This window comes from Harpia harpyja, chromosome 15, assembly GCF_026419915.1.
Source record: "Harpia harpyja isolate bHarHar1 chromosome 15, bHarHar1 primary haplotype, whole genome shotgun sequence".
NCBI lineage: Eukaryota > Metazoa > Chordata > Aves > Accipitriformes > Accipitridae > Harpia > Harpia harpyja.
Window position 1 is genome coordinate 26904759 of NC_068954.1, and position 25057 is coordinate 26929815.

Sequence of the window (25057 nt, forward strand, 5' to 3'; positions counted from 1 at the left end):
ATCCCTCTCATCGTGTAAGTGAAATAGGCTCCTGACTTTGATCAAGACCACATGCGATGATCATGCTTGTGTTTCTCCAAATGCATCCCTTAATTTAGTTAATGTAGCAAGTTCTCTCTTCCATCCCATGAGATTTAGTGAAAATCCACGGGAATCTATGATGTTAACCTTGATTAGTACAAAAAAAATCAATAATTAGATCTTCTGAAGCAGAATTGGTGAGAATGACAAAGATTTTTGAGATTAGTATCTTTTTTGAGACTTCTTTGGAGAATTTTCAGTATAACTCAATTTACCATTGATTGTTTCCTAGTCTTTAAAATAATTGTAATAATTGAATTATTTGCAATAATTTTAAAGTCTTAGGCAATGAAGATAAGGGTAACTGATATAAAATAAGACAACTCAATTGTCAGAGGTAGGTAAGATTTTTAAGCATTACTGGTAGTGCTAGTAAATACCTTTAGTAAAATTTTTTGTATTTCTGAACTGATGTCACTCTCTAGGTAGGTGTGGCCCAATACTTTGGGAAACAGAATAATCAAATGTCAATATTGGGCTAGTTTAATACAAACAGAGGTTTATTTACACAGGAAGTAAATATTCACCACTTAAAATAATTTTTTTAACATTTCTGTTTTGGTCTATAGTATTAACATTCTTTGATAACCAAAGGAAGATTAATTTCAATCTTATTTACATGATCAATATTTAACATTTGAGTCAATATATGTTGATAAAAACCCTGACAATATTTGCCTGTTATTTCTCGGAATAACCCTGTCTTCTGCGCCACCCAACTACAGTCTAAGCTATTCATGTTTTTAAAAAGACATTATTTGTTGGACTCGATGATCTTAAAGGTCTTTTCCAACCTAAACGATTCTATGTTTCTATAATTATATATTTTTTGCTCATAAATAATCGAAGTAACAGAAAACACAGTACAGTAGACACAGTATCAGGTGTAGAAACAACATCCTGATATCATGGGAATTTCTTTCCATTCTCTACTAAACCCGAACTGTCATCTATGTAAATTTTCTGGAGGTCCCCCCTCTCCACTCCTCATCCCTTGGGGTGACTCGCTTGCTGTCTCTTCAGCCATCCAGTAAACACATGGTCAGTGTCCACATGGACATCTCTACATATGTTACATTTCTAACTATATGTTGTATTTTACTTCATGTTCCACTAGAGGGCAAAACCTACTGCCATAAATTCTTACAATCATTTAAAATACGTTGTCAATACACTATTGAGAACAGACAGGATGTGCCAGTGAATGGAATTACTCCTCTTCACCCGCACTTTCATTAAAAAATTACTTTGAACAAGTGTTCTCTCAGAAATGGGAAATGGGATATGGGAAAAAACAGAATGATCACCTGTGTCTTATATTAGGGAGACTAGATATGGTGAGCTCCTAAACCCAACATCATTTCATTTGTTGGCTCAGGGCATAAGAAAATAACAGCTGTCTCTATCTGAAATGCTTTATTGAAAGGACACTGTGGTGGTGTTTAGGCAGACTGGACCCAGTGCCATCCTGTTTTTGTTTGAAGCTCCACCAAGTACCTGAATCTTCACAGCTGATGGAATTATACAGATGAAGCTGAAAGATGGACCTGGCAGGTTTTGTAGATTATAGCTGCTCAGAGTGATGAAATCCATAAGCTGTGCCCCAGATCATTTCACAATGTGGTTTTAGGTTTGATGGGAGGAGGCAGCGGGAACCAAGATACTGTGTCTGTCCTTCTGCTTGGAGAAGAGCAGAGAAGGCTCCTCTCATCTGTGCACAGGCTGCTTCTGAAATAAAAATGTTGCCCATTCAACTGAGCTGATTCTGTTCTCTTCAGCCTTGTCATCTCCCTTGCCCTCTCCTTCCCCACTGTGCTCCCCAGGCACCAGGCGCTGCTGCTCTTATTTACACTCCTTGGTCTTGAGTAATTATATGAGTTGAACTTTTTATTATATAAAAAAAGTTCCTTTTCCTTTTGATTGGAATAAAACAGCTCAGGAATGTGGACTTGAGTGCAGCTATTGCAGTGATGGAGAGCCTGAGGTAACATTTAGCTCTGTGGTTAACTCCAAAGCGTGCTTCTGCTGGGAATCCCTCCAGCCTTTAATGGAGGACTACATAGGGTGGAAAAGCACAACTCTGCACCTGGAGTACTGTGTCCAGTTCTGGTCCCTGCAATTCAAAAAAAGGTGCAGACAGACTGGAGAGAGTCCAAAGGAGGGCCGTGAAGATGGTCAAAGGGCTGGAGAACTTGCCTTATGAGGAAAGACTGAAGGAGTTAGGTCTTCCCCTGGAGAAGAGAAGGTTCAGGGGAGACCTCATCACAGTATTCCAGTACTTAAAGGGTGGCTACAAAGAGGAAAGAAGCTCTTTCTTCACAGGGAGCCACACGGAGAAGACAAGGGACAATGGGTACAACTTGCACGGGGAGAGGTTTCATTTTTATGTGAAAGAATTTTTTTACAGTGAGAACAAGCAATCACTGGAACAACCTCCCCAGGGACGTGGTGGAGTCACCATCACTGCAGTTTCAAGATGTGTTTGGACAGGGTGCTAGATAATCTCATCTAGGCTCCCTTTCCCACAACAGGTTGGACCACTCCAGCCCGGGCTGTTCTATGATTCTATGATTCATGTGGAGGCACAATGGATGTAAATATCTGTCAGGGCAGAGACATTAGATTTTGGGAAACTGTCCATCATTTTGAAGGAGAAAGGAATGACCTGTCCAAGTGAAGAGGCAGGGGATGAGCGGGTGTAGCTCCCTCAGCTGGGGACTGCCTCTCAGTCCCTATTGACTTTCAGACTGCTTTTTCTTTCTGTCAGCAAGGGCTGAGCACATCATTCATGTACATCCCTGTGAAAATCTCCCTGTTGGTTAAATATTTAGCAGCACAGCCTTGAAAATGGATTGGAGGGAACTGGCTTTTTGCAAGAGGTATGAGAAATGTTAAAAACCTACCATTTCTGTTCAGACATTACTTATAAGAGTAAAGGTATAAGACTGCAGAGGACAAGTTTTATTTAATGCCCAACTTTGGGCTCAAGCCAATTTAATTTTTTTTCCTGGACCTAAATGGAGTTTTCCTGAAATAATTAAGTGTTGTGTTGGAATTGTCAGCCTTCCATAATCACTTGCAGGTCGGCAGGCTCCTAAGTAAGCAGAATATTTAAAGGGAATCTTTATTATTTTTTAAATGAAATCAGTGGTGTTTACCTCACCATCCACTCTCCTACTCATTGGAGTTCGTATTTGATTAATAGTAGCATAGTGGGAATTGACGTTTGGTGAACGCGGCAGCCTTTCAAGGTTGCCATGGAAAAGCACTTTTCTCCCAGACATCATCCCAGCTGCTTTTATTTCTAGAAGAGAGTTTTTTCCTTGCTTTTGAACTTTGATATTTAAATGCTCTACTTGTATAGCTGTATTATGGTTGATCAACCTTCTGCACTCTGTGATCCAGAACAATTGCTTTAGTATAGAAAAACAAATCAGAGGCAAACAAGTCAGTTCATTAGTGCTGTGCTACAAATTGGAGCTCTTTGTTGGGAAAATATTAATGCTTAATATTGTTGTGTCTCCTTTGTATACGCTTTTATGGCATTGCTTGGGCTCAGCGAGCTATTTTAATCATATCATACTTAGATGACATTTATATCACTTTGGACTTGGTTTAATAATGCCTGCAGAAAAAGCCTCTGGAGTTCTTGCTCAGCTCATCTCCAAAGAAAGGCATTTCTCCTAAAGCACTTTAGAAGGATCATAACTTAGTAATCAATTGCTTTCTTCGAAGTCATCAAATTAGCAACAGAACATGAAGGTAGCTTAGGCTCAACAGGAGACACAGCAACATGCACTTAACATGGAGATGTCTCAAATCTGGCACTGCCTGGAAAGAACTCTGCTACCCACTCCTGTAGAGACAGCTCTTCCAAAGGAAAAAAAGGAATTGATTACTGTGTCACTCCTTTTGGCCTGGCTAGTTATGCAATTCTGAGAGCCTTTCTGTCTTATTTCCCCTAGGAGAAGCTGTTGATGGTAGGACCCTGATATTTCTTTGGTGTACTTCTGTTCATTTAGAAAACAGGAAAAAACACAAAAAGTTGTTTTCTTGAACGTGGTAGGATCAAACCCCAGCAGGCACTTTCCATACTTAGGAACTAAAATGTGCTTCCCAGTGAACGCTGTGCCCAGAAGTGTCCAAGTTTCCTCTTGGAACATACTTACAGCCACTACTGTTGCTTTCTGCCTTCACATTTATACAGGCTGTCTCTGCTGGGATAGCTTAAACCAGTCTCAAGCAACAAAAAGTGCTTTAAAATGTTTTGTCTTCATTCTTAGAAGTCTCTACACAATATAAAACTTGGGTTCAGTCATGCTTAGCTTTCTAGGATGATTTCATGTAGACTAGTGGATTACAGGCAGACATTTTTAATACATCAAATATAACAGAAATTCTGGCCCTAGCTAACAACTCATTTCTGAGATGTCTTTATCTTAGCCTTCTGTATCTTCAGATTAATATGTGAACACACATCTTAAAACAAACAAAGGAAACACAACAGCCCAAATACTACAACACTGCTAGTATCTGCTTCTAATGTCTCTGTTGGTTTGTGAAGGGGATTCTATGAGATGTCCCATGGTGATGGGGGCTAGCTTGCCATAGCTCAGAGGCTGCTTCTGATGCTAGGATCCTGATCCATGACTAGATTTGGACTGGATACGACTCCATTTCTAGGGGAATTTGAAACCATAGAAAAAGGGAATGTCAAAAAATAATCTCCATTAAACGATTTGGCAAATGGGAACTGCATGGGGACATGTCTTTGCTTGTAACATAGTAATAAAAACAAAAGACAAAATTACAAAGAACAGAATCCACTCAGAGGTAAAGGTTATTATTAATGGCAAAAGCAGAAATATACTATTGAGTGAAAAAATATCAAACAAGATTTGGTGGACATGTAACCTGTGTGAGAAACAAAAATGATACTTGTATGCTTTTTATTGAAGACAGTGAGAAAACAAAGTCTGAAGGAAAAAAAATCATAATTAATGGAAACTATCCTAAAACACCCAGAGCTGTAGAGAAATTTGTATCTTAGACCTCATTGAACACAGAGTTTTCTAGGCAGTTTCCTGCTGCTCTTTTAGATTGTAAAAAACTCTTCCGAGGTACCAAAGAAAAGTTACAGTGAGCTGATAAACCTTTGGAAACTCTACATTTTAAAGGACAAATTGGTACAATTAGAATTCACTTAACTTTTATTGCAGGTATTGATATAATGTGTACTCTGAAATATGGCCTTAATTAACTCCACTTCCAGTTATGTTAGAAAAATGTATAAAGTATAGTTAGTTCTGGTGAAATTCCAAGTATGTACTTAGAGCTTTATTTAAAGAAGCCAGTATTTACCTATGTTACAAACATGAAATTCAAGGCATTAATGGTTTTCTTTCTTTTTGGCAAACTGTTCTAAACTTTGATGAAGAGGTCATATATGATAAACTATAAATTATAGTACTAGCTTTCTCTTTTTCTTAATTAAACAGTGGCTATTATTTTAGTGCTTATATGATAGGCAGAATATGATCTTAATACAAACTTAATATAGTAGGTGACAGTTACACATGTATACTCTTCAAAATTCAGTCAAAGTTTGTGGTTTGGATTTAAAGTAGCTAAGGTCAAAGATCCTTGTTGCATGAGAAGCTTACTCAGAAAACAGGGTTTATTCAGTTTTGCAGCTAATCTGGGAAGAAAATATGTGGGGGGAAGGTCAGCTCTGAATATTAAATCCATTTCACCTGGAAAGCAGTTCAAGTTCTTTGGCTGTTAGCAGTCAATGAGCAATGAGCCCCTTCATGGGGCAGGGAAGCATCGTCTCTTCTAAGCAATGACTCGATTTCTGTAAATCCATAAATAGTTAACAGTCAATATGCTGATGGAAATTTCAAACACTTATGTTGTTGGAAATTCTGAAATTTTCTTTCCAATACAGAAATCAATATGCATCATTTGGGTTATATGAACTAACTCAAAACAGATAGTTCTAATCCATGTGATTAGAAGATGTTTGTCTGCTCTGCTGCCTTAATCTATAGGTGTGTAGGTTGTGGTTCTCATGCCTCAAGTCTTTGTTACAGGCCTGGTACCCTTGTTGGTCACCAGCTCCCATAATCACCTATAGTGAAATTAGCTCTGTGAGGAACTGCAGAGCTTGATTAGCCCACAGAAGAAAATAGAAACTCTTATCATGATTGCCACAAAGTGCACTAGTGGTGAAATACATTTTAATATTTTATGGAAGTGATCCAAAACAAAACATCCAGGCCATAAACCACAGTATTTCAGAGACGGGTGGGATTTCTTACGATTAAACACTTAATTTTAATTTTCTAAGGGACTAGTGAGAGTTTGCAAGAGACACCAAAATGTTTCGCAGAAAGCTTCATTCTCCTGCTGCTAGTATTTTTCACTCAAAAATAATTTTTGGCAGAAAATCCTCAGCCAATTCCATCATAGACTAGCCCTGCATGAGAAATTAAACTTGGCCTGGGAAAAGGCATCCCAAGAAAAATCGATGCACTGCTGGGCTTGTGTGCATCTCCCTCCCTCCAGCTCCACTTAGAGATAAGGAATTCCCTACTGCAAAGCCCTCTAACTCCTCCAGCCTCTGGTGTTCAGATACAAATCCTTCAGTCTCAGCCCACTCTGGTGCTCTCCAGGCCTGTGTCCTGTGAGAACCTGTCAGGGAACCATGTCTGCATCCAAGTTGTCCCTCTTGTGCAGGTACTTATCCGTATCTGGAGAGAGATTTGAAATCTTCAAGTTAAAAGTGCACAGGTACAGTAGTGTACAATAATGATTTGCAGGTCAGTCAGGATGTTCTATTTCATACGTGGCTGAAGGCACATTATAAATCTTTGTTGTGATCACCATTTCTACTTCACATTTCCTTTTATAAAGAGGTGAAAGGTGCAAAAGGATTGGGTGCTTAACTGACTGAATCTTTGAAATGGATTTTATACTGTGTCATTTCAGAGAGACTGTAGACATCATAATTATAAATTGTCCCTTTATGTTATGTATTTTCTCTCCCTTTAGTTGAAGGTAGTCCTTGCTCTGCTGCTGTGGGTGTTTTACCATTTACTGGTACCCTAGATTTCATGTTCTTGTACTCAGAAAAAGTGGTTATCTATAAAATTGTTTTATAAAAAAAGGTTGCTTGTTATGCATGTATAAATAAACATTTTTAGTCTTTGAGAAATTAGTAATTTTTCACATTGTGAAGGAATGACTCTATGTTTCTTCAAAGTCTAGAGTACCTAATTTATGTTCAAAGTGGATTAAAGACTTAACAGAGTAGTTTGAAAGAATAGCGTGTATGTGAATGTTCTCTGGTTACTATAGTTGAAACATTCTTATTTATTTGTTATGCACATTATCTCTCACAGGTTCCAAAGAGTTTTAAACCCATGTCTCAATTAGCAAAGGTTACAGACCCTCTAGAGAGTGACTTAGTTTTGAGAAAGGTCTTACACTGAGAACACCTCAGAAAGCTTTATATTATTATTTATATTATTATTTAATATTTTATTTATATTAGGCAGCTGTGATTCATAGCACAATAAAGATAAATGACCTTTTAAAGGCAAATATGCCTTGCTGATTACTCTACAGAGCTAAATGAACAAAGGTCTAACTAAGATGTTATATAACCACATCTCTTCTAAGCCTTGACTGAGTCTGTAAGAGGTTCTTTTGACCAGGTATATAATCTCCCTTTGAACTTACATGCTGCAAATACTTATATATTGTCAGGATATTCTGCTCTCCTCAGTAAAATTTTTGCAGCCACAAATACAGATTTGTCTAGTTTGCTCTTTCACGGTTCTTAGAAGTAATAAAGAAAATGTCACATTACCAGAAAACTGAGTGACATCTAGAAAAGTTAAGAATTATTAATTAACTTGTAAGAGTAATGCAGAATTTAACTGGCAAAGGAAACAAGAATAGAATTTATAAAAGCAATATTGTCATCTTCCACCATCAACAGACGCAATCCTTTTACATTTGTAGAAGAAAATAGGGCTTCTTGCCAGCTGCTTTGACCTGGAGATGAAAGAATGCCAGTGACGGAGCTTGATCCAGTCTCACTAAAACAACTCACCCGTAAAAAGTACATAGTCCAAGTTGCATTCACACTTCAGATCTTGTGGACACAGGCACATTCCTATATGACCCTGAGGTATGATAATCACACAATGACTAGCAAGGAAGGGTTAATCCCACCTCATTCTACCTACTCTGCATTCTGGTACCTTTAAGTTGACTGTCTGGTACTCTGATGTTGATAGCTCATCTTTGCAGAGATGACCATACTCTGTGAGGATCTTTTCCCTGTGCTTAGGGCCGTCAGTTGTACTGTGATTCAGATACAAGGCTGAGTTTAATCAGGTAGGCTATTTGTCCTGTTAAGTGTCCTTCGAACACCCTGGGCTGACCACCATGCAGAGAAGGCAATGTGGAGATGCCAATGCCCTCCTGTAGTGCTTGCCCAGCCAGTGAGAAACCTGATTACAGTGCTCATCTCACCCTGCAGAGGTTCAAACTTCTCTATCTTCTAAATGCGTCTGGTCCTTACCCACGGAGCTGCAGAAAGCAAGTGCACTGGGACAGCAAGTTCCATCCTGCTTGTGGGACTGGCGTGGTGTGCGTTCGAAAACACAAAAATCGTATTTGTAAGAAAAAATCAGGGAGGAAAGAATAAGACTCTGTAGCCTCTTGGTCAAACTCTGGGAGGACAGGCACCGAACCTTTTCCACTGCAAGGCTGACACATTGACGCTTGATGGAAATAACACAGAGAACGGCGTCCAGCTTGTTAGGATGAAGTCACCCAGGCCAAGGAACTCAGCTCCTTTGCAGCTGGCAGAGGCAGAGCTGTTCAATTCCAGGGAAAAACCCAACACCCTCCCCTCAGGGACCTGCAAGCCTACGCTTTATTTCAGCAGGAAGGATGCAGCACTTGGCTTATGTGCTCCATATTCACTAAAGTACTGCTTAAAGTTCTTTACAAATGTAGCCATATGTGAATTCCTTAAGACTAGGTCCCCTGTCATGGCAAAATCAGGTCTCCAGACCTGACTAGTAGAATGTATAGACTCTTTTACGATAACTTCAGGGATTTTATGTCAGAGAAGCCTTGTGAAAACAGAGAACTGTATATTGTTCAGTTTTTCTCCAAGTCTTAAGCCTCTATTAACTTTTTTCCTCCATTATTAATCAGTAAAGTCCTTGTTTGCCTCTCACTTTTTCCCTTTCAATTAAGCCTCTCCAAAATAATCAATGTTAACAGTCTCTGTCTGTTAAAACTACACATAATACACATAATTTTCCCCCTTTATGGAGACTGTTACAGATGTTGGCTCTTTAGTTTGAAAAGAGGATGCTATCAAAATAAAGGAAGCAAATATATTTCTTGGACAAAAAAGATCATTACTTTTGTCAGGTCTAAAGAAGGACTTGAGATCTCATACTCAAGGAACAAGCTGAGGCAGAATCACGACTCACAGAGGCATTTCAGGTTAACACAGTATGCAATGAATACTAGCAAGAAAGGCCAGGATGAGTTAACACAATAAAAGTGCATTTTTCATTGATTGGCTCTCTGTGTAATTTGAGAAAAAGAGTTGTTGCATTCTTGGATTGCTGCCTCACTAGGGAGGTTTTCTTTCTTGCAAGCAGTGGACAATTCTTCTCAGAGAGCTTAGCTGCACATCAGAAAGTGATCAATACTTTCCCTCTTCTCTTTGTGATTGACCCTTCTTACTTTGCCTGGAATACAGACATGCGATATGCTAGTGAGGCAATAGATAACTCAACTCTAGGGTTTATTTCAATGGTATAAGCTTGCCAAGATACTGCAGGTTTTGCTAGAACTTTGTACCTATGCATCACCAAGGATTGCCCACCCTTGGTAGCTGCAGGATGCTGGGTTTGGAAACGGGACTTCTGTCTCCCCCATAGGCCATTAAACACCTCCTGGGTCTGTTCTGAAGAGCTGTGCTGCAAGCAGCGGGGTGCTGTAAGGTCTAGGGGCTGCCTCGGTGGCTGTGCTGGCTGAAATCCGGATCCAGGTGTGCGGCAGAGGGAGGGATGTTGCCGCTGAGAGGATCTAGGCTCCTTACCCCTTCCTTACCCTTCCTTTGCCTAAAATTATTCCCTCGTCTAAATTTACTGAATAAAGAAATAAACTTATTGCCTAAAGTTATTCACTTGCCTTTTTATTTTTTGGGAAAAAAAAAAAAAAAAAGTGGTTCAAAGCTTCTGTAACTGCTGCTGTTGTTGCTGGAGTTGATTCCTGCTTCCCTGAAAATGAATAGGGGCAAATTCACAAAGGGAGAGAGCAATACATAGTAGACCCATAAGGTAACTGCAGAAAACTAGAGTATATTCCACTTCAGTATCCTTCTTTGTATATAGCGCCAGTTTAGCAGATCAGTTTTGCTTCTCAAAAAGCAGTTTCAAAATTAATTTTCTTAGGGTAAGAGCAATATTTTTTTAAGCAACACATAATTTGTTAATTTACTATTTGGTCTAAATACCAAAACAAACTAATGCTTTCCAACCTTGTTTTTGTACAATTCTAAAATACCCAAACCCTAACAATTTCAGCAACCTTTGCTCTAAAGAGGACGTCTCTGTGTCACTGTATAGGAAAACCTTACAAGCTTATGATCTTAACATTGCATTTATAAGCTCCAGCTTATCTATTTACCTGTATTCTAATGGAAACCTGATTGAAATCGGTATGGTTCTTCACTTGAGTCACATCCATTGAACTTCATTACTCAGATGCAAGTCATATAATAGTGAAAACACTGATAATTACTGAGATCTAAAACTCCTTTCTGCACATACTAATTACTGTTACACAGCATTTTTTAGTTAAATGTTTGTATGATTTATATCTATGAAATTTAAGATTAAGGAGAGCTCTTTTGGAGGAGAATTAAGAAGACAGATATTCAAAGTGACAGAAATAAGGTTATAGTTTTAAATAAATTTATGTCCATTATCTCATACTAAATGTATTATAAAGCAGGTGCCCTTGCTGTGATTTTTACTTGAGATGCCTCTTTCAAATTGGAAAGTGTTTTATACCTTCCCCGCTCTTTTAATTATGGGAATATGATATAACAGAAAACAGGCCATACTTTGAAATAGATTTTCATACAGACAGACACATAGTAAGAGAGAGCTTGTTCAACGGGGAGCCTGTTGAACACAGATGGGATCTCATTGCCTTGCTATCCTTTGCATGACTGAGGGTATTGTCCTTCATTATTAAACTTCAGTAATATTTTATATAGAAATTGAACTGATAATGGATTTCTTTTTCCTGTTTTTTAACCTCATGCGCTCTCTGACCTGTGACATCTTGGCTCGGCAGCCCAGTCATCCCATAGTGCCTATTCCAGAAAATGAAACACTCAGCTCTAAGGAGGTAATCAGTTGACATTTAATGGGTTTAACCATTTGCATGCTAGCTTTATCTTTTATTTGTGTAGATTGTGTAGACTTGATGAGCAAAAATGTGCTGAGCTCCCAAATCTGCTTTTGTCCAGTGCACAGACTAGATAAGCATTAATTATTCTTAATGATTAATGAAGGAAAAAAAAAACCAGAGTTGTTCTTCAGACTGTGTTGCTTATGTGAATTTGGAGTAACACTAACATTTACACTTTAGGTTCCTGATATGTGCTGTTGGGATGTTAGCAAGTGGGATGTGTTAAATTGTGCAGTTAGCCCCATTTAAATCACGCATTCCACAATTTGCAGTTACTGGTATAGTTTCTGTTTTAAATACCAGATACAGCAACTACCACAAGCACTTAGCATAATTAGTTATTGAGAACTTCATAAAGGACTGTCAAGAAAACATAAAACAACACATAGTGCAAGTTTGCCCAGTATCAAAATTCAGTGCCAGTTTTATTTGACTTTGAAGAAGGACACAAATCTTCTTGAAGTCTAAATTCAGTGGCCAATTCCCTACTACTTTTACATATCTAAACTCTAGGACCATAGTGGTTACCATCCTAGATAATTCATTCAGTGAGAGCTGAAGCGCTCTGCTACACATCATCAATTGTCTCTTGAGACAGAGTATATAAAAATTTAAAAAGTTCTGCTGGCACAGGCAAGTTTTTTTTCCAACAGGATCATGAACATGAAGCTGAATTACAGCCTCAATGTTGAAATAAACATATGTAATTTAATTAACTATCATATTCTTTATTGTAGGCTTTGGAATGTAATAGAACATCTTTAATTAAAGGACATTTTCAACATTATTTTAGAAATTCACATAAGAAGGCATAACTTACTACCAGTAATAGCAATATGAGTACATTTATGACACAAGAATGAATTTTTTTACTACCAAGACCTCTCCTGGTTACCAGATGTGTGCTCACAATTATTTCACAAGTTTTTTAATGAGTTTAACAATATAGATAGGAATAATTACATTTTTGTAACACAGTTTATTTAAAATTTATTACTTTAAAATTGGATTCTATTCTTGCTAAAAGCAGAAAAATGAGCATTTAAATAAATGAAATGGATGTTTGCTAATAATTGCTACCAAATAAGTAACTTTCTTGTTGTTTTGAAAAATATTGAGGGAGTTTTGAGGTCAAGCCCTTCACCTGTTTAGAGGCCTTCACAGAAGCAGAGGGTTTGCCTGAATTCTGAGTTTGTTGACAGCCTGTCAATATCCTCACTGTTTATCTCAGTTTCACTGAAAAAAAAAGGTTAAAAAAAATAAAAGAAAGAAAGAAAGAAAAAAAAAGTAGACAACTCACTTGTTGGGTGGATCAACAGACTGCTGTTTTGCACCAGGAGTATATGAGAAATGAACGTAGCCTCTTACTCTCATGTGCACCCCTGGCCTCTCTGTGCAGGGGGTCAGGGACTTAGAGCTACTTCATATCTCTTTTTGTTTGAATCTTCACCACAGCCTTCCAGCTTCCTCTCTTCTTCCTTGCCTTTGACCTTTCTGCGTGTTTCTACACCATCAATCCCCTTTCCTCTGCCTCCCAGGAGCCACTTCTTGGTTCTCTCAAAAGCAGTTGTTATGGTTTCTGCTGTGGATCTATCCAAAGGAAGCCCCAAGATGCCTTCAAAAAGTGAAGTTAGACAACAAATACCTTGCTGAGCTTCTCAGATATAGGTTGTTTTTTTTACCTCTCATCTGTAAAGTTTCTGAAATACTACTGAATAAAGATATTTCATTAGAGGGTGGTGAGAGGGACTGAATAGTTCTGAGGATAAATTTGTTGTTGAGATGAAACAGATTTGCACTACATCAGGCACTCTAAAATGTGTATATATATATACACACATATATATGTGTATTTGTGTAAGTGTGTGTATATATATATATATAAATCTCTGTATGCATGTGTGCATATATATATATATACATATGCAGCCTCTGATGATGCAGATGATTTTCCTGTATTTGAAAATAAGATAGAGGAAAGCAAATAGCTAGGTCCACGTCTCATCCTTCTTTACAATTTACACATTGAGGAAGAGCTTTGCAGATCTAATGGAAAGACAGATCTTTTCAAACAGAACTCTTTTAAGAAACAAGACACATAATTTAACTGTTGCATTATTAAGATCAGTTCAGAAAGTGAAGCATCTCTGACATAATAAAGTCAGACTACTGTGACTGAGATATTCTTGAAAACATGAGGTTGTAGCATGTTCCAAATTGACAATGACAACAAAAGTGTAAAATTCCTTTGGTTAGAGACCAACTTAGTCTGTTCCAAGGCAGATAAAATATATAGCACTGTCTTCTAAAAGTTGCTTTGTGTTTTAAACAAACACTTCGAACAGAATTTCTATCAACCAATTTATTAAAAAGTTTGAAAGTTCTCCAACAGTCGAAAACTATGCACCATGACCTATAGAATAAAGATCTCTGATGAAATTGTGGTTGCATTTATAAAGATCAAAGACTATCAACTGGAAAGAAGAGGATTTATCTGGGCTGTTATATCAGTACTCTTTGTATTTCCCTTGATTAACGTCGTATTGGGTGATGATCATTCACCACTTACAATAATGTCAGCTGGAGTCAAATAGCTTTAAAGTTAAAAAAAGTGTCAGATACTATTTGGTACAGCTGAGCAAGCTGTGTTTTTGTATGTGTTCCCTGGGGCCTGTCACTAATGTGTATTTTTTAACTGACTATAACTATACAGGTGGACTCCAGTCCATATGTAGATACAGCAGGAAGAATTGTGTCAGGGCCACCACAAACTGGTCAGGAAATAACATGAAGAGATAACACATTTTCTGTTTTCTTTATTACAAATCAAAGAAAGTCTTCTCCAATTAACTTTTCAAAGTACTTGTACAAGGCATGTTATCTAATTTTTTTTCCCCAATTTTTAATCTTCTTTTTAGCAAGAGGAGGTGACCAGGGGACACCATCCTGGCCATGTTGAGACTGAGCAATGTCTTTACATGTTTAGAGGGTAGCAGAGAAGACACAAATACATCTAGAGATCACCCCCCTTTGCTCATTCTCAGTCAAGAAGGACTGAACAAAGGCATATGTTTCCCTTGAGATCTATTGCTGGAGATGGAAGTATACAGCACTGACACCCAGAAGGAGATCAACATCTGTGTTATCTTGGAGACAGACAGGAGAGCTACATAGGGCCAGGAGCAGCTCGAAACAAACTCTTCTTAGCTGCCCTGAGGGTGGTGGCTTCTTTGAGATATATTGTTGTTGAGCTGTCTCTGAAGAGCCACCACATTTTCACCATTTTCCCTTCCATGTGCTTGGGTCTTCAGAATTGTGTGTTATGCTGCTTTCCCTTGTCAGTGCATTGAAAAAAACAAGGTAGGCCTTGGTTGATGATTTTTAAAATCACAACATCTTTCAGGCACCTATATTGTTCCTTCTTATTTAGGAACCTATCTTGACCCTAGGAACTGTTTATACTGAATTTACATTTCATGAGTTTACATAACCCACAAGTCTCCACCTAATTTAAAATGTCCTTTTTATCAGTGAAGTCCTGTTTGGATGCTGAACTGGTTAGGAAAAATTCTAAGTTATAAGCCCAATATTACTCTTACTGCTGTAATAAGACCTTAGATCTCTGTCCTGTAGTCTCTGCCCTCACCAAAATGCTCTTCTTTATCTAAAATTACATATAGGCTTATACTTAACAACTTCTCCTGCAATGTTCCTCCCTCAGAGTTAAAAACACAGTGAGAGAAAGTCAGTAGGATTTATGCCATTCCAAAAAAGAATGGGTAGGCAGATGCTCTGTGAAATGTAAGCACCTCCTTGACCTTTAGGAAGGAGTGAGAGAGGGGAATAAGGAAAGGTGCTGCTAGTTTCTACTTAGTAATTTGTATTGTTTTCCTCAAAGTGAAGTATTCACTGGGGGAAAAAAAAAGGAGTTACCTTTGTATTCAGAAGAACAGCATTCTATTTTTCATGCAACTTTAGCTTCATTCTGTAACAGCATGAAGCAAATCAGATCTGTCACTTCTCTGTGAAAGCAGGAAAGCAAATAAGGGACATTCTTCTCCTTGTCAAATCCTTCTCTATAGCCAGTGTTTTTTAGTCAGAAGAGATCTGAAGGATACTCCTTTAAAACCTAACCAAGAGATATACCAGTAATTTCTGATACCTACTGTCTTCTTTCAAGTAAACCTAGTGTTTTCCCAGGTTACGATGTGTGAATGATGTTATAATCATTCTCAGAATTGCACTGAGACAGAATCTTTAGAGGGAACATGGGTCCTATGTACCTGCACAGTAACAAAAAGACATTGCATGAAGGTGCTAAAGGTATGTACTCATTACCCTTATTCATATATGACTTGCAAAATCCCAGGTCTATTATACAATTACTTTAGGTTCATATAATCTTTTGCTGCAGCTGTTACTCTGTCTTATCTGTTTGCTATTCCTGAAAGATCTGCAATAATTATTTGAGAGAATAATAGCATCTGTAAGGTCAACATTCATAAAAAGACCCCATGAGAAAAAGCTGATTCCATCGACTTCAGTGGTGACAGGATTTCACTGACTGTCTTTTGCGCAAATTTGTGAGAGTTTTAGTACAAGAAGCTCCTTTTTTTTACAAGGGGAAACAATTAATCTGCCATGCTCCACTTTAAACAACTTTAATAGCAGAAGTTCTTGAAATTTGAAATTCTATGAAAATGTCAATAAGTTCCAAAGTTCTGTTATACATTGCTCTTAATCTTTATTTACTTAAGGAGTGTTCCTGGTTAGAGGTCGACATTAGTATTAATCATTGATAGGTTCTACATATAAGAAGAAAATGCACCCATTTTATGAAAGAGTCCTTGTACTAAAGAATTTATGTAAAGGTTTTTACATTAGACCAAAGCTCCAACCCAAACGGTATTATCAGAGCAGAGTGTTCCTCCAGTTAAAGAAACTGTCATTGTACCCTGGATTTACAAAGAAAACCCCAGAGCTTACACAATCCCCCCCTCAAAGTTGCTTGACATCGTGACCTCTTTGAAGCGGGGATGGATGAGCGTGGGCTGTGCCCATAGTGGAGGCCTGCCCTTCCCTGTCTCTGGTGGGAAGGTACGAGGGCAGGGTACAGTCTGCCTTCTCCTCCAGCTTATCCTGACAGCCTGGGAGAGGCTGCTGCTGGTGGTTAGGTGTCCTGTAATGATCCACTTCTCACGTACTGTTCAATACCTTTTCAACTTGTAAAGAAGATCCCTGTCAAAACATGAACAGGGGTATGGTAGATACCTAATGAAACTAGAAGGAACTGTATTGGAAGCTGCTCCTACTCAAATGTCAACTCCTTTGTTCCAGCACCTTCTTCTTCCATTTGGTGCTGGGACAGGTCCTTCTCTGCATGCAGACATTTTGGGGCAAAGACTGTGTTGGTCTTGCGCTTTCGTTGGAGACACAAACGCGGGCTCACCTGTCACGTTGCAGACACACTATTCACTTTCTACTTTCAGTGTTGCATAAATTTACAGCCCTGTCCTCCAGCCAATGGAGAGCTTGTTTATATTAGTATGGCAGAACATCGCTACCAGCTCCGTAGCTAGCCAGGCTGCAGAGCATGCGTGTGCTACACTGTGACACAGTCAGCATCTCTTCTGTTCCCACACTTGGGATGCAGGGGCAGAGTAACTTGCATCACTGCTGATTTGCAGAGTTTATGAATTATCTAATGAACTAGGGGACATTAGGCAATTCATAAAGAATGCTTCACAGACTGAGACTAAGCATAGAGATCAAAGCAGCAAGTAATAAGGCAAAGAGCAATAGCAATACATGTAAAAAAGGCTCTCGGATGATGCAAATTAGAAAATCCCTTGATGCCACTTACCTCCAAAATGAGAACTGTTCTGACTTGGCCTGTGATCTTCCAAAAATATTTTGGAACAAAATGAACAGTACTTCTCTAAGGCAATAGTCTCACCACTCTTAGTTTATTTTGACCAAGCTGAGGACTGCAGCCCTAGGCTCTCTCCGTATCATCATAACAGTTCATTTAACTAAAAATTTAATGATCCTGCAAATGAGCATTAAAAGTAGGAATAACTATTGCTTTTACTAAAGGAATAAGAATTTCAGATGTTAGCTGTGACAAATTTTTTTACCTCCAAAATGGATGGGCTACTAAAAGGGAACAGTAAACTGCAGTCTTCTGTTATTTATAAATAGAAAGGTAGGTCCAAACAATGCACATTTATAAATTCTCAAATAAAACCTCTAAATATCAGCAGACATACCTTCTATTTACTTTATACTTTAACAATGCTTTAAACATTTTAATTTTTAATACTTTATATGTACAACAGGAAATTTATACTTGCAGTGGGTATTTGGGCAATACTTTTGGCCAGCTTCAATGATATCTCCTTGTTTTAAGTAAGAAGTTTCAGTTATAGCCTACTGACATGAAAGGGCATAGTAGATCACCATGCATTAACAAGGAAAAAGCATTTTGTGCATTTATAGGATTTTATTTCTAATGTGATCACTATAAAAAGAATTACTATAAATGTATTACTTATGGTAAATTTACATTAAAAAGTCTGAAAGGCTAGTAATATAAATGTGATACAGATAAAGTACAAAATGTCAGTATGTCATTTAAACTGCCATTTTAATCTAATTCTATTTGGCTTTAAGAAACAGCTGTTGTATTTGGTCCCCTTTAAATAATGGCAGGAGTACTGTGTAATAGTTTAGAGGAAAAGAGCTTGCCCTGAATACAGTCAGAACACAGTTGCAGTTTGAAGAAGGCTTTTTTATTATGCAATACTTAAGTAATGCATAAGTAATTAGAATCACAGAATAAGACAAAAATTAGTTATAGTGTTTGACCACTCTTATGATAAAAAATATTTTTCCTTATGGCTAGTTAAAATTTCCCCACTTGTTGCCGCTTTTCCTTTCACCATGCAAATCTGAGCTGTTTATAAACCCCACTTAAATAGCTGGAGAGGGAAAATAGATACCCTTTAGCCTACCCTTCAGGTTAAACAAGTCCTGTAGCTTCCCCTCATATGTCATATGCCTTTCCCAGAAATCAAGGGATGCTTGAAACCATCCTGATGGTCCTCCATTGTGTTTCTTCTGTTTGCTTGGCAAATCTTTTCTATTGGGAGGCCTCAAAAACGGAAACTATGTTCCAGATGCAGCCTCACTAGTGCCCAGCAGAGGGGAATAAAAACTTTCCTCAACCTGCTGGCTATGCTTTAATTAGCACAGCTGTATATGAGGTTATCCTTCATCACAACAAGGGTGGTCTGATCCACGTTCAGTCTGGTGTCAACCAGACCTCAGGTCCTTCTCTGCAGAGCTGTTACCAAGCCAGTCAGCCACTGGCCTCTACTGTTGCATGGGGTTGTTTACTTCCTCTGTCCCCCGCCAGATGCAGGATTTTGTATTTGCCTTTGTTCACAAATGTCCTGCTAGCCCATTCCTCCAGCTTGGCAAAGTTCCCCAGGATGGGAGCCGTACCCTCAGCCTATCAGTCTCTCCCTCTCCACCAAGTTAGTAACTTCCACAGACTTCCGGGACATGTAGGCTCTCCTACCACCCAGCTCCCCGATGGAGATGTCGCCCTAGCATCCTCTGGAATGCCACCTGGAACAGAGACTTTGAACTGTTGACTACTTTCTTTTTAGACCAGTGGTCCAGCCAGTTATTCATCCACTCTGTAGCCCAGAGTTGGGTACCAAGTTACTGTAGGAGACTGCGTTGAAAGCCTTGCTAAGGTGGAGGAAAACAATATCCATGCCATGTGAATGCAAGGTTGGCCACATGCCCTGTTCTCTCAGGATGTGGTCCCAAAAAACGAATGGAAACCCAACATGAGTCTGAAATGTCCTCTAATGTGCATTTAGGCAAGGTGATGCTTGTCTGTTGAAATTTACTATGTGCAGTATACTTCTTCAAACATGTCGATGCATAAAAAATCATCCCCAGTTCAGTAAGCATAGTTATAAATTAACAATGCAGGAGACCAATGTTTTTAAAAGACAAGGTGCTGTATGAAGTTGTCCACCAGTTTGTAGAACTGTGCCTGCTTAATATACTGCAGTTTTTATTCTCCTCTCTACTTTGTTTTCACCTTTTATTTCCCTTTATTCTACAGGTTGCCAATGAAAGAGGTTCTGTTTAATGATAGTGGTGAGTATTACTATTTTTCTGATTTGATTACAGTCACACTTTGAATATGTAACTACTTCTTTAGTGTCACTTTAACAAACTTTTATGGTTTTGTTTAAGAAGATGATAGGATGCTTTAGCTATACAATTTAGCATTTGGATAATAAGCTGTCTATGTTTGCTGAATTATTTTCTATTAACAATTACCAATGCAGAATAATTCCACTTCTTAGCATCACAAAATAAAGTCACAATTTAATTAATTTTAAGTGGGCTGCAATCAAACAGCTGGAATAAATTAAGGTATGGTCTGGAATTAGATTGTGAAGTAATGTCATTGAAATAAGATGAATATTATTTTATATTTGAGTGCATAATCACATAGCGCCATTAAAATGAATGGTTTGCTAGAGTTAAACAATACTATATTGCAAATAATGTGCTATGCTTGAGAGCAGATATAACACAGTACTTCACAAGGGACGTCAGGAAATAGGTGATATAGAAAAGGCTGAAACGTTCAATGTCTTTTTTTGTTTGTTTCAGTCTTCACGAAAAACGTTAATTATGATTAAAAGTTTATTTCAGTTATTATTAAGAATTTGGGAGTAGGATCATGGAGAGAAAAGCAAAAGAACACCTGAAGGAATACTGAGGTAAATTGGAGTATTCAGGATGACGCAGCCTAATGAAACGTACCCTTAAAATACTTAACCAAAGCAATTTCTCAAACTCTAGTGATTAGCAGGATGAGTAAGTTCCTAGAAAACTGGAGAAAGGTGAACACGATGTCATATCTAACAAAGGAGGAAAGGCGAATCTAAAGAATTACAGAAAAGTCAGCCCTAATAGCATTTCCAAGACACTGGAACAAAGTATTAAACAACCCATTTGTAAGCATCTAGAGAATAGTAAGGAGATAAGAGGACTTGCACAGGGACACATCAGAAACAAATCCTATCAAGTTGATCTCATTTCCTTCTTTGACAGCAAAACAGATATAGGGAATGTTTGATACAACGTACCTTCGGCCCAGTCCCACATGACATTCATAAGCAAGCAAAGCAGATACTGACTAAATTAAATTCACATAACATAGATGTGCAACTGATTGGAAGGCTGGACTCTGAGAACAATCATTTGATGCCAAAGTGGGAGAACATCTCACACAGGCTTCCACAATGCTGTCTTCTAGCTCTAGCACTATAAAATATTGCCATTAATTACTTGCTCGATCACATGGACAGTAAGCTTACAAAATTTACAGATAATGCCCATTTGGGAGGACTTGCAAGCAGCTTGGAAAGCAGGATTAGAATTGCAAAAATGTCCCTTACTTTAGAGGATTGGCTTGAAATCAATATGATAAAATTCATTGAAGACATATACAAAGAAATATGAAAAGCACAGACAGAAAAGGAATTACAATAATACTGCAGGAGAGAACCTGAGGATTACAGGGGACCGCAAACTGAATCTGAGTTGAAGAGGCGATGCTTTTAAGAAAAATGCCATTCCAGGGAGATGTGGAGGGGAGTGCTTATAATATGATGGAGGTAATTACTCGTCTTTGTTCAGTATTAATGAAGAATCAGTTGCATGGGATGTGGGAAACAAACGGGAGATTTAGAGAAGATGTAAAGGTTTCAGTGTCTTCACACAGAAGGAAAGAAATAAGGGCAGAGTAGAGGCACAGAAGTTTATATCTCTTCATAATGGACTGTTATAAAGGGATATTAGTCACTTCTCCATCCTTCCTGAGAGTAGAAGAAAAAGAAATGGGTCCAAATTTCAGGGAGAGAGATTTCATTTAGAATCTGGACAGTTGCGGCTATATGGAAATTTAAGTGCTAAACCAGTTTACCTCAGGCTGTTGCAAAGACAGGCAAGCATCTCACAAGGTAGGTTTGGTCTGCCAGCTGTCATCTTCTCTCACAGCTATAGCACAAACAAGGTGGCTGAATATATCATTAGGGTTTTTTTCTGTGAAACTATGAGTTACACTTGTTAGCAAGATCATCAGGTTGTACAAATTAGGAAAACTAAGTGACCTCAGTGCATGTTACACAGTTTACTAATCTGTATTTTTGACAACTTGTGTTCACGTGAAAACTCTTCTTTTGCAGCCCCGAATTAGGATCAAGAGCTAAAACCATAGAGTATTTTGAGGCCTATTTCTATACTGAGAAGGAATCCATGGCACAAATGTTATTTAAAGCACCATTTAAAAAACAAAAATTGCTTCCAGTATGCTAATTGCAAAGCAGTAATAACAATCAAATATTCTTTCAAGAGATAATCTTATGTACTAGCATAATTAACCCCAGAGGTACACACATGAATGTGCCATATTGAAATACCATTTCTTGAAGTGCTTGCTGGTTTAAGAGATGCCCAATATAACACCGCATATATTCTTTAGAAATAATATAAATGTTGAAATTAAATAAAGCTGTATTTTTGTTGCAAACTGTTTGTTGTGATTCTTATTTTTACTCCTGTAAATCTAGCTCCATGTATTTCAAATAGCTGAGAACAAATGCCAGCATCATTGGGAAAGGAATGCTCCCACTCTCTTAACCTTGGTCACATTTTGCCACCACACAGACACTTACATTTTGTGAAATACTCCGGGAATTATTCACCTTTGTGTCAGCACCCACAGCAATCAGCATGCACAGTGATTCTTCCCTGCCATGCAATTTTCATTGCCCTTTTGACCAGGCAGTGCCCATGCCAGCTGGTGACTGCAGGCAGAATTACTAGCTGCACTCCTGGTGCACGTGGAAGAATCACCACTTTCCTCTGGAGTTTATGCTGCTGGTGTTTTTTGACCCTGTGCTGCTTCCACACAATGTTGTCCAAGCCTGGATCTTAAGCAGTTTTCTTCCAAAATGCATTATAAAAGTCTAAGGAAGCTGACTGTCTACGCTTGCACGAGTCAACTGTCTTCTCCCTGATCCCTTGAACCTTTGAACCAGAAGTCACCCCACAGTTATGTATATGTTCAGGACCTTTGCATTGCAGCCCTGTCCTGGTGTGCAGGAGCATTTCACCTCACACACTGCTATGTGTTGTGTTTAATATTTTAATGGGAATTGCTGCTGCTTTCATTAAAATGATGTGATGAACTAATTTATAAAATATTATCATCAGTTAAAATATTGAAATTAAAAACAGTTTAAATAGAATAGTTCTTAGGCTACTCAGCCTCTTGCACTATTGGACCTGATGTAATTTCAATCCAGCCTGCATTTAAACTGTTGAACTCTGGAACTGTGAAAAGAAGAGAAGTTCAGCAACCAGTGAGTTCCTCTATGTAGGTAAAATATACATTTTTCCCTTGGTACAGGACCACACATGTCCTTCGGAATGTCATGAACAGAGTGATAGACATATAAGGGTTGTTTTTTTATTAGTTTCTTTTCTCAATAGAAAAATAATAGAAGTGTGTGTATCTTGTGGACAGCATACCCGTTAACAGAGGGTGAAAAAAAAAAAATCAAATAAAGCATTTCAGTGAATTCAAGAGAGAGTTCCTGGGGACAGAAATCAACACATATAGGTGAATATAACAAAAAAGTACTGAAAACTTTAAAAAATAAATATAAATGCATACATATAAACACATCTATAGATGTGTTATAAATATTGTACAAGATGTGTAAGAGGTCTATCCACCAAGGACCTGATAGTATTTCTTGTTTTCAGTAGAGCACCAAAGTGGGCAAAATTCATATTTAGAACCAGTGTGATCTGTGTGATTCTCAAAAGTCTTAGTAAGTTTTCCTGCCCATTTTTTTTCAAACCATTTGCTTTGTTCTGAATTTGTTCCAAACCCAACTTTCTTTTCCCCTTGAATTTCATTTTTGTAAAGCCCAAAGCCCATCTAGCATGTCTAGCCAAGAGGATTATTCACATGGTATGGTTTAGGTTTAAATTAGGCCAGGTGATAGATTGAAGCCCATAGGAGGAAGGAACACAAGCAAAAGAAAGAACTACTGGGATTATAGGAAGGGCAAAAGAGGAATCCTTTTGTTGACCTCTGGGTTTGTGAGTTTGTTCATCCTTGCATACTTTAAAAAACAGTTTCCCTATCTGTTCAAACAACTTCTGTCTATGAATGAAAAATGAGAGTATATTCGCAATTACAGCCTAGGAATTCTATCCTGAGAAACCAATGGAAAAAGTATTAAGAGACAAAAATCTTTTAGGAGAGCTTATAAAGAGCAAAACTCAACATGAAAAATTGATTGCTTTTTCAGTAGTACTATAAAATTAATGGATATTGCTTATTCAATAGTGTAATATATTTAGTCCAAGTTCTGAGGACTTTACCCTGTGTTATTTTTCTGGTAAAATACACATTCCTGTCAGGATCACAATGAATGCCTATGTTTAGCAAGGGCTTATGGTCCCCTTTTTCCCTCATCCTCTCTTGCAGTGTGATACACAGTGTTGACCCCATCCTGTGCATGTTTGTGGTGTTTCTGTTGTTGCTATGTGCTACAACTCAAGCTGGCAAAAAAGGACTTACTAAAGTTGGCCCAAGTGGTCAGAAGGGAGATTTGGCTAGCACAAAGGATGTATCTGGGCAGTGACATAGAACGGGCCATGGGAAGGAGGCTCAGAAATCATTACTTGAGAAAATTCAGTTGCTGCATCAGACTAAGGGCAGCCCTTGGCCCAAGGGTTCAGCTCTCTGGGATCCAAAGCCTAGTGTGGCACAGCTCAGCGGTCTTGACTCAGTTTTAATGAGAAAATTGCTTAAATATCAGGAAGTTCACAAGCTAAAGCTGTGCTAAATGAGAAAAGTGAAAGCACACAGAGAACCATTTTGTTAAAAGGGTAAAAGTAGCAGCTCATGGATACAAAAGGAAAAATCCATACCTTCAGGTATAAAAAAATCCTTAAAAGCAGAGACTCAGAAAGTGGCAACTCAGCAACGCTGAGGATCAGTCTGTTATGAGGATTAAGAAGCCCAGTCCTTCCCTAACTGACCGATGCTTGCCTACACTGCACAGGCTCACTGGCTGCCTTACTGGGGTTGGTGAGCATGTTAATAGTGGCTATCCAGTACGTGTATTATCTAAGGCATAATTGTTTCATATGAATGAGTTGTATATATCACTCTTGCAGCATCTCTTTGTACATTGTAAAAGATGTCTGAACAAAAATAAGCTGATGATTTCTATGTAAGACTTCTCTCACTTATGCAAGGAGTAGTATCTAGCCATACACAGGGCAATCCTAGGCTATACCTACACTAGTCAAGTCATACACCCCAAAGCAAATGGCA

The 25057-nt window shown here is 38.2% G+C and overlaps 1 protein-coding gene across 9 annotated transcripts in view; it reads left to right on the forward strand.

Moving 5' to 3' along the window:
• Positions 1-22228, forward strand: part of MLIP (muscular LMNA interacting protein) — a 114563-nt gene extending 92335 nt beyond the window's left edge. For 8 of the 9 annotated variants that reach the window (XM_052809222.1, XM_052809221.1, XM_052809220.1 and 5 more), the window contains 3 exons: positions 11485-11538; positions 19745-19779; positions 21885-22228. In XM_052809222.1, coding sequence (XP_052665182.1) covers positions 11485-11538; positions 19745-19771 — 81 coding nt within the window. In that variant the 3' untranslated portion in view covers positions 19772-19779; positions 21885-22228. The remainder of the gene's footprint in view (positions 1-11484; positions 11539-19744; positions 19780-21884) is intronic. The other variant, XM_052809226.1, reaches the window with a different exon arrangement.
• Positions 22229-25057: the final 2829 nt, after the last annotated feature.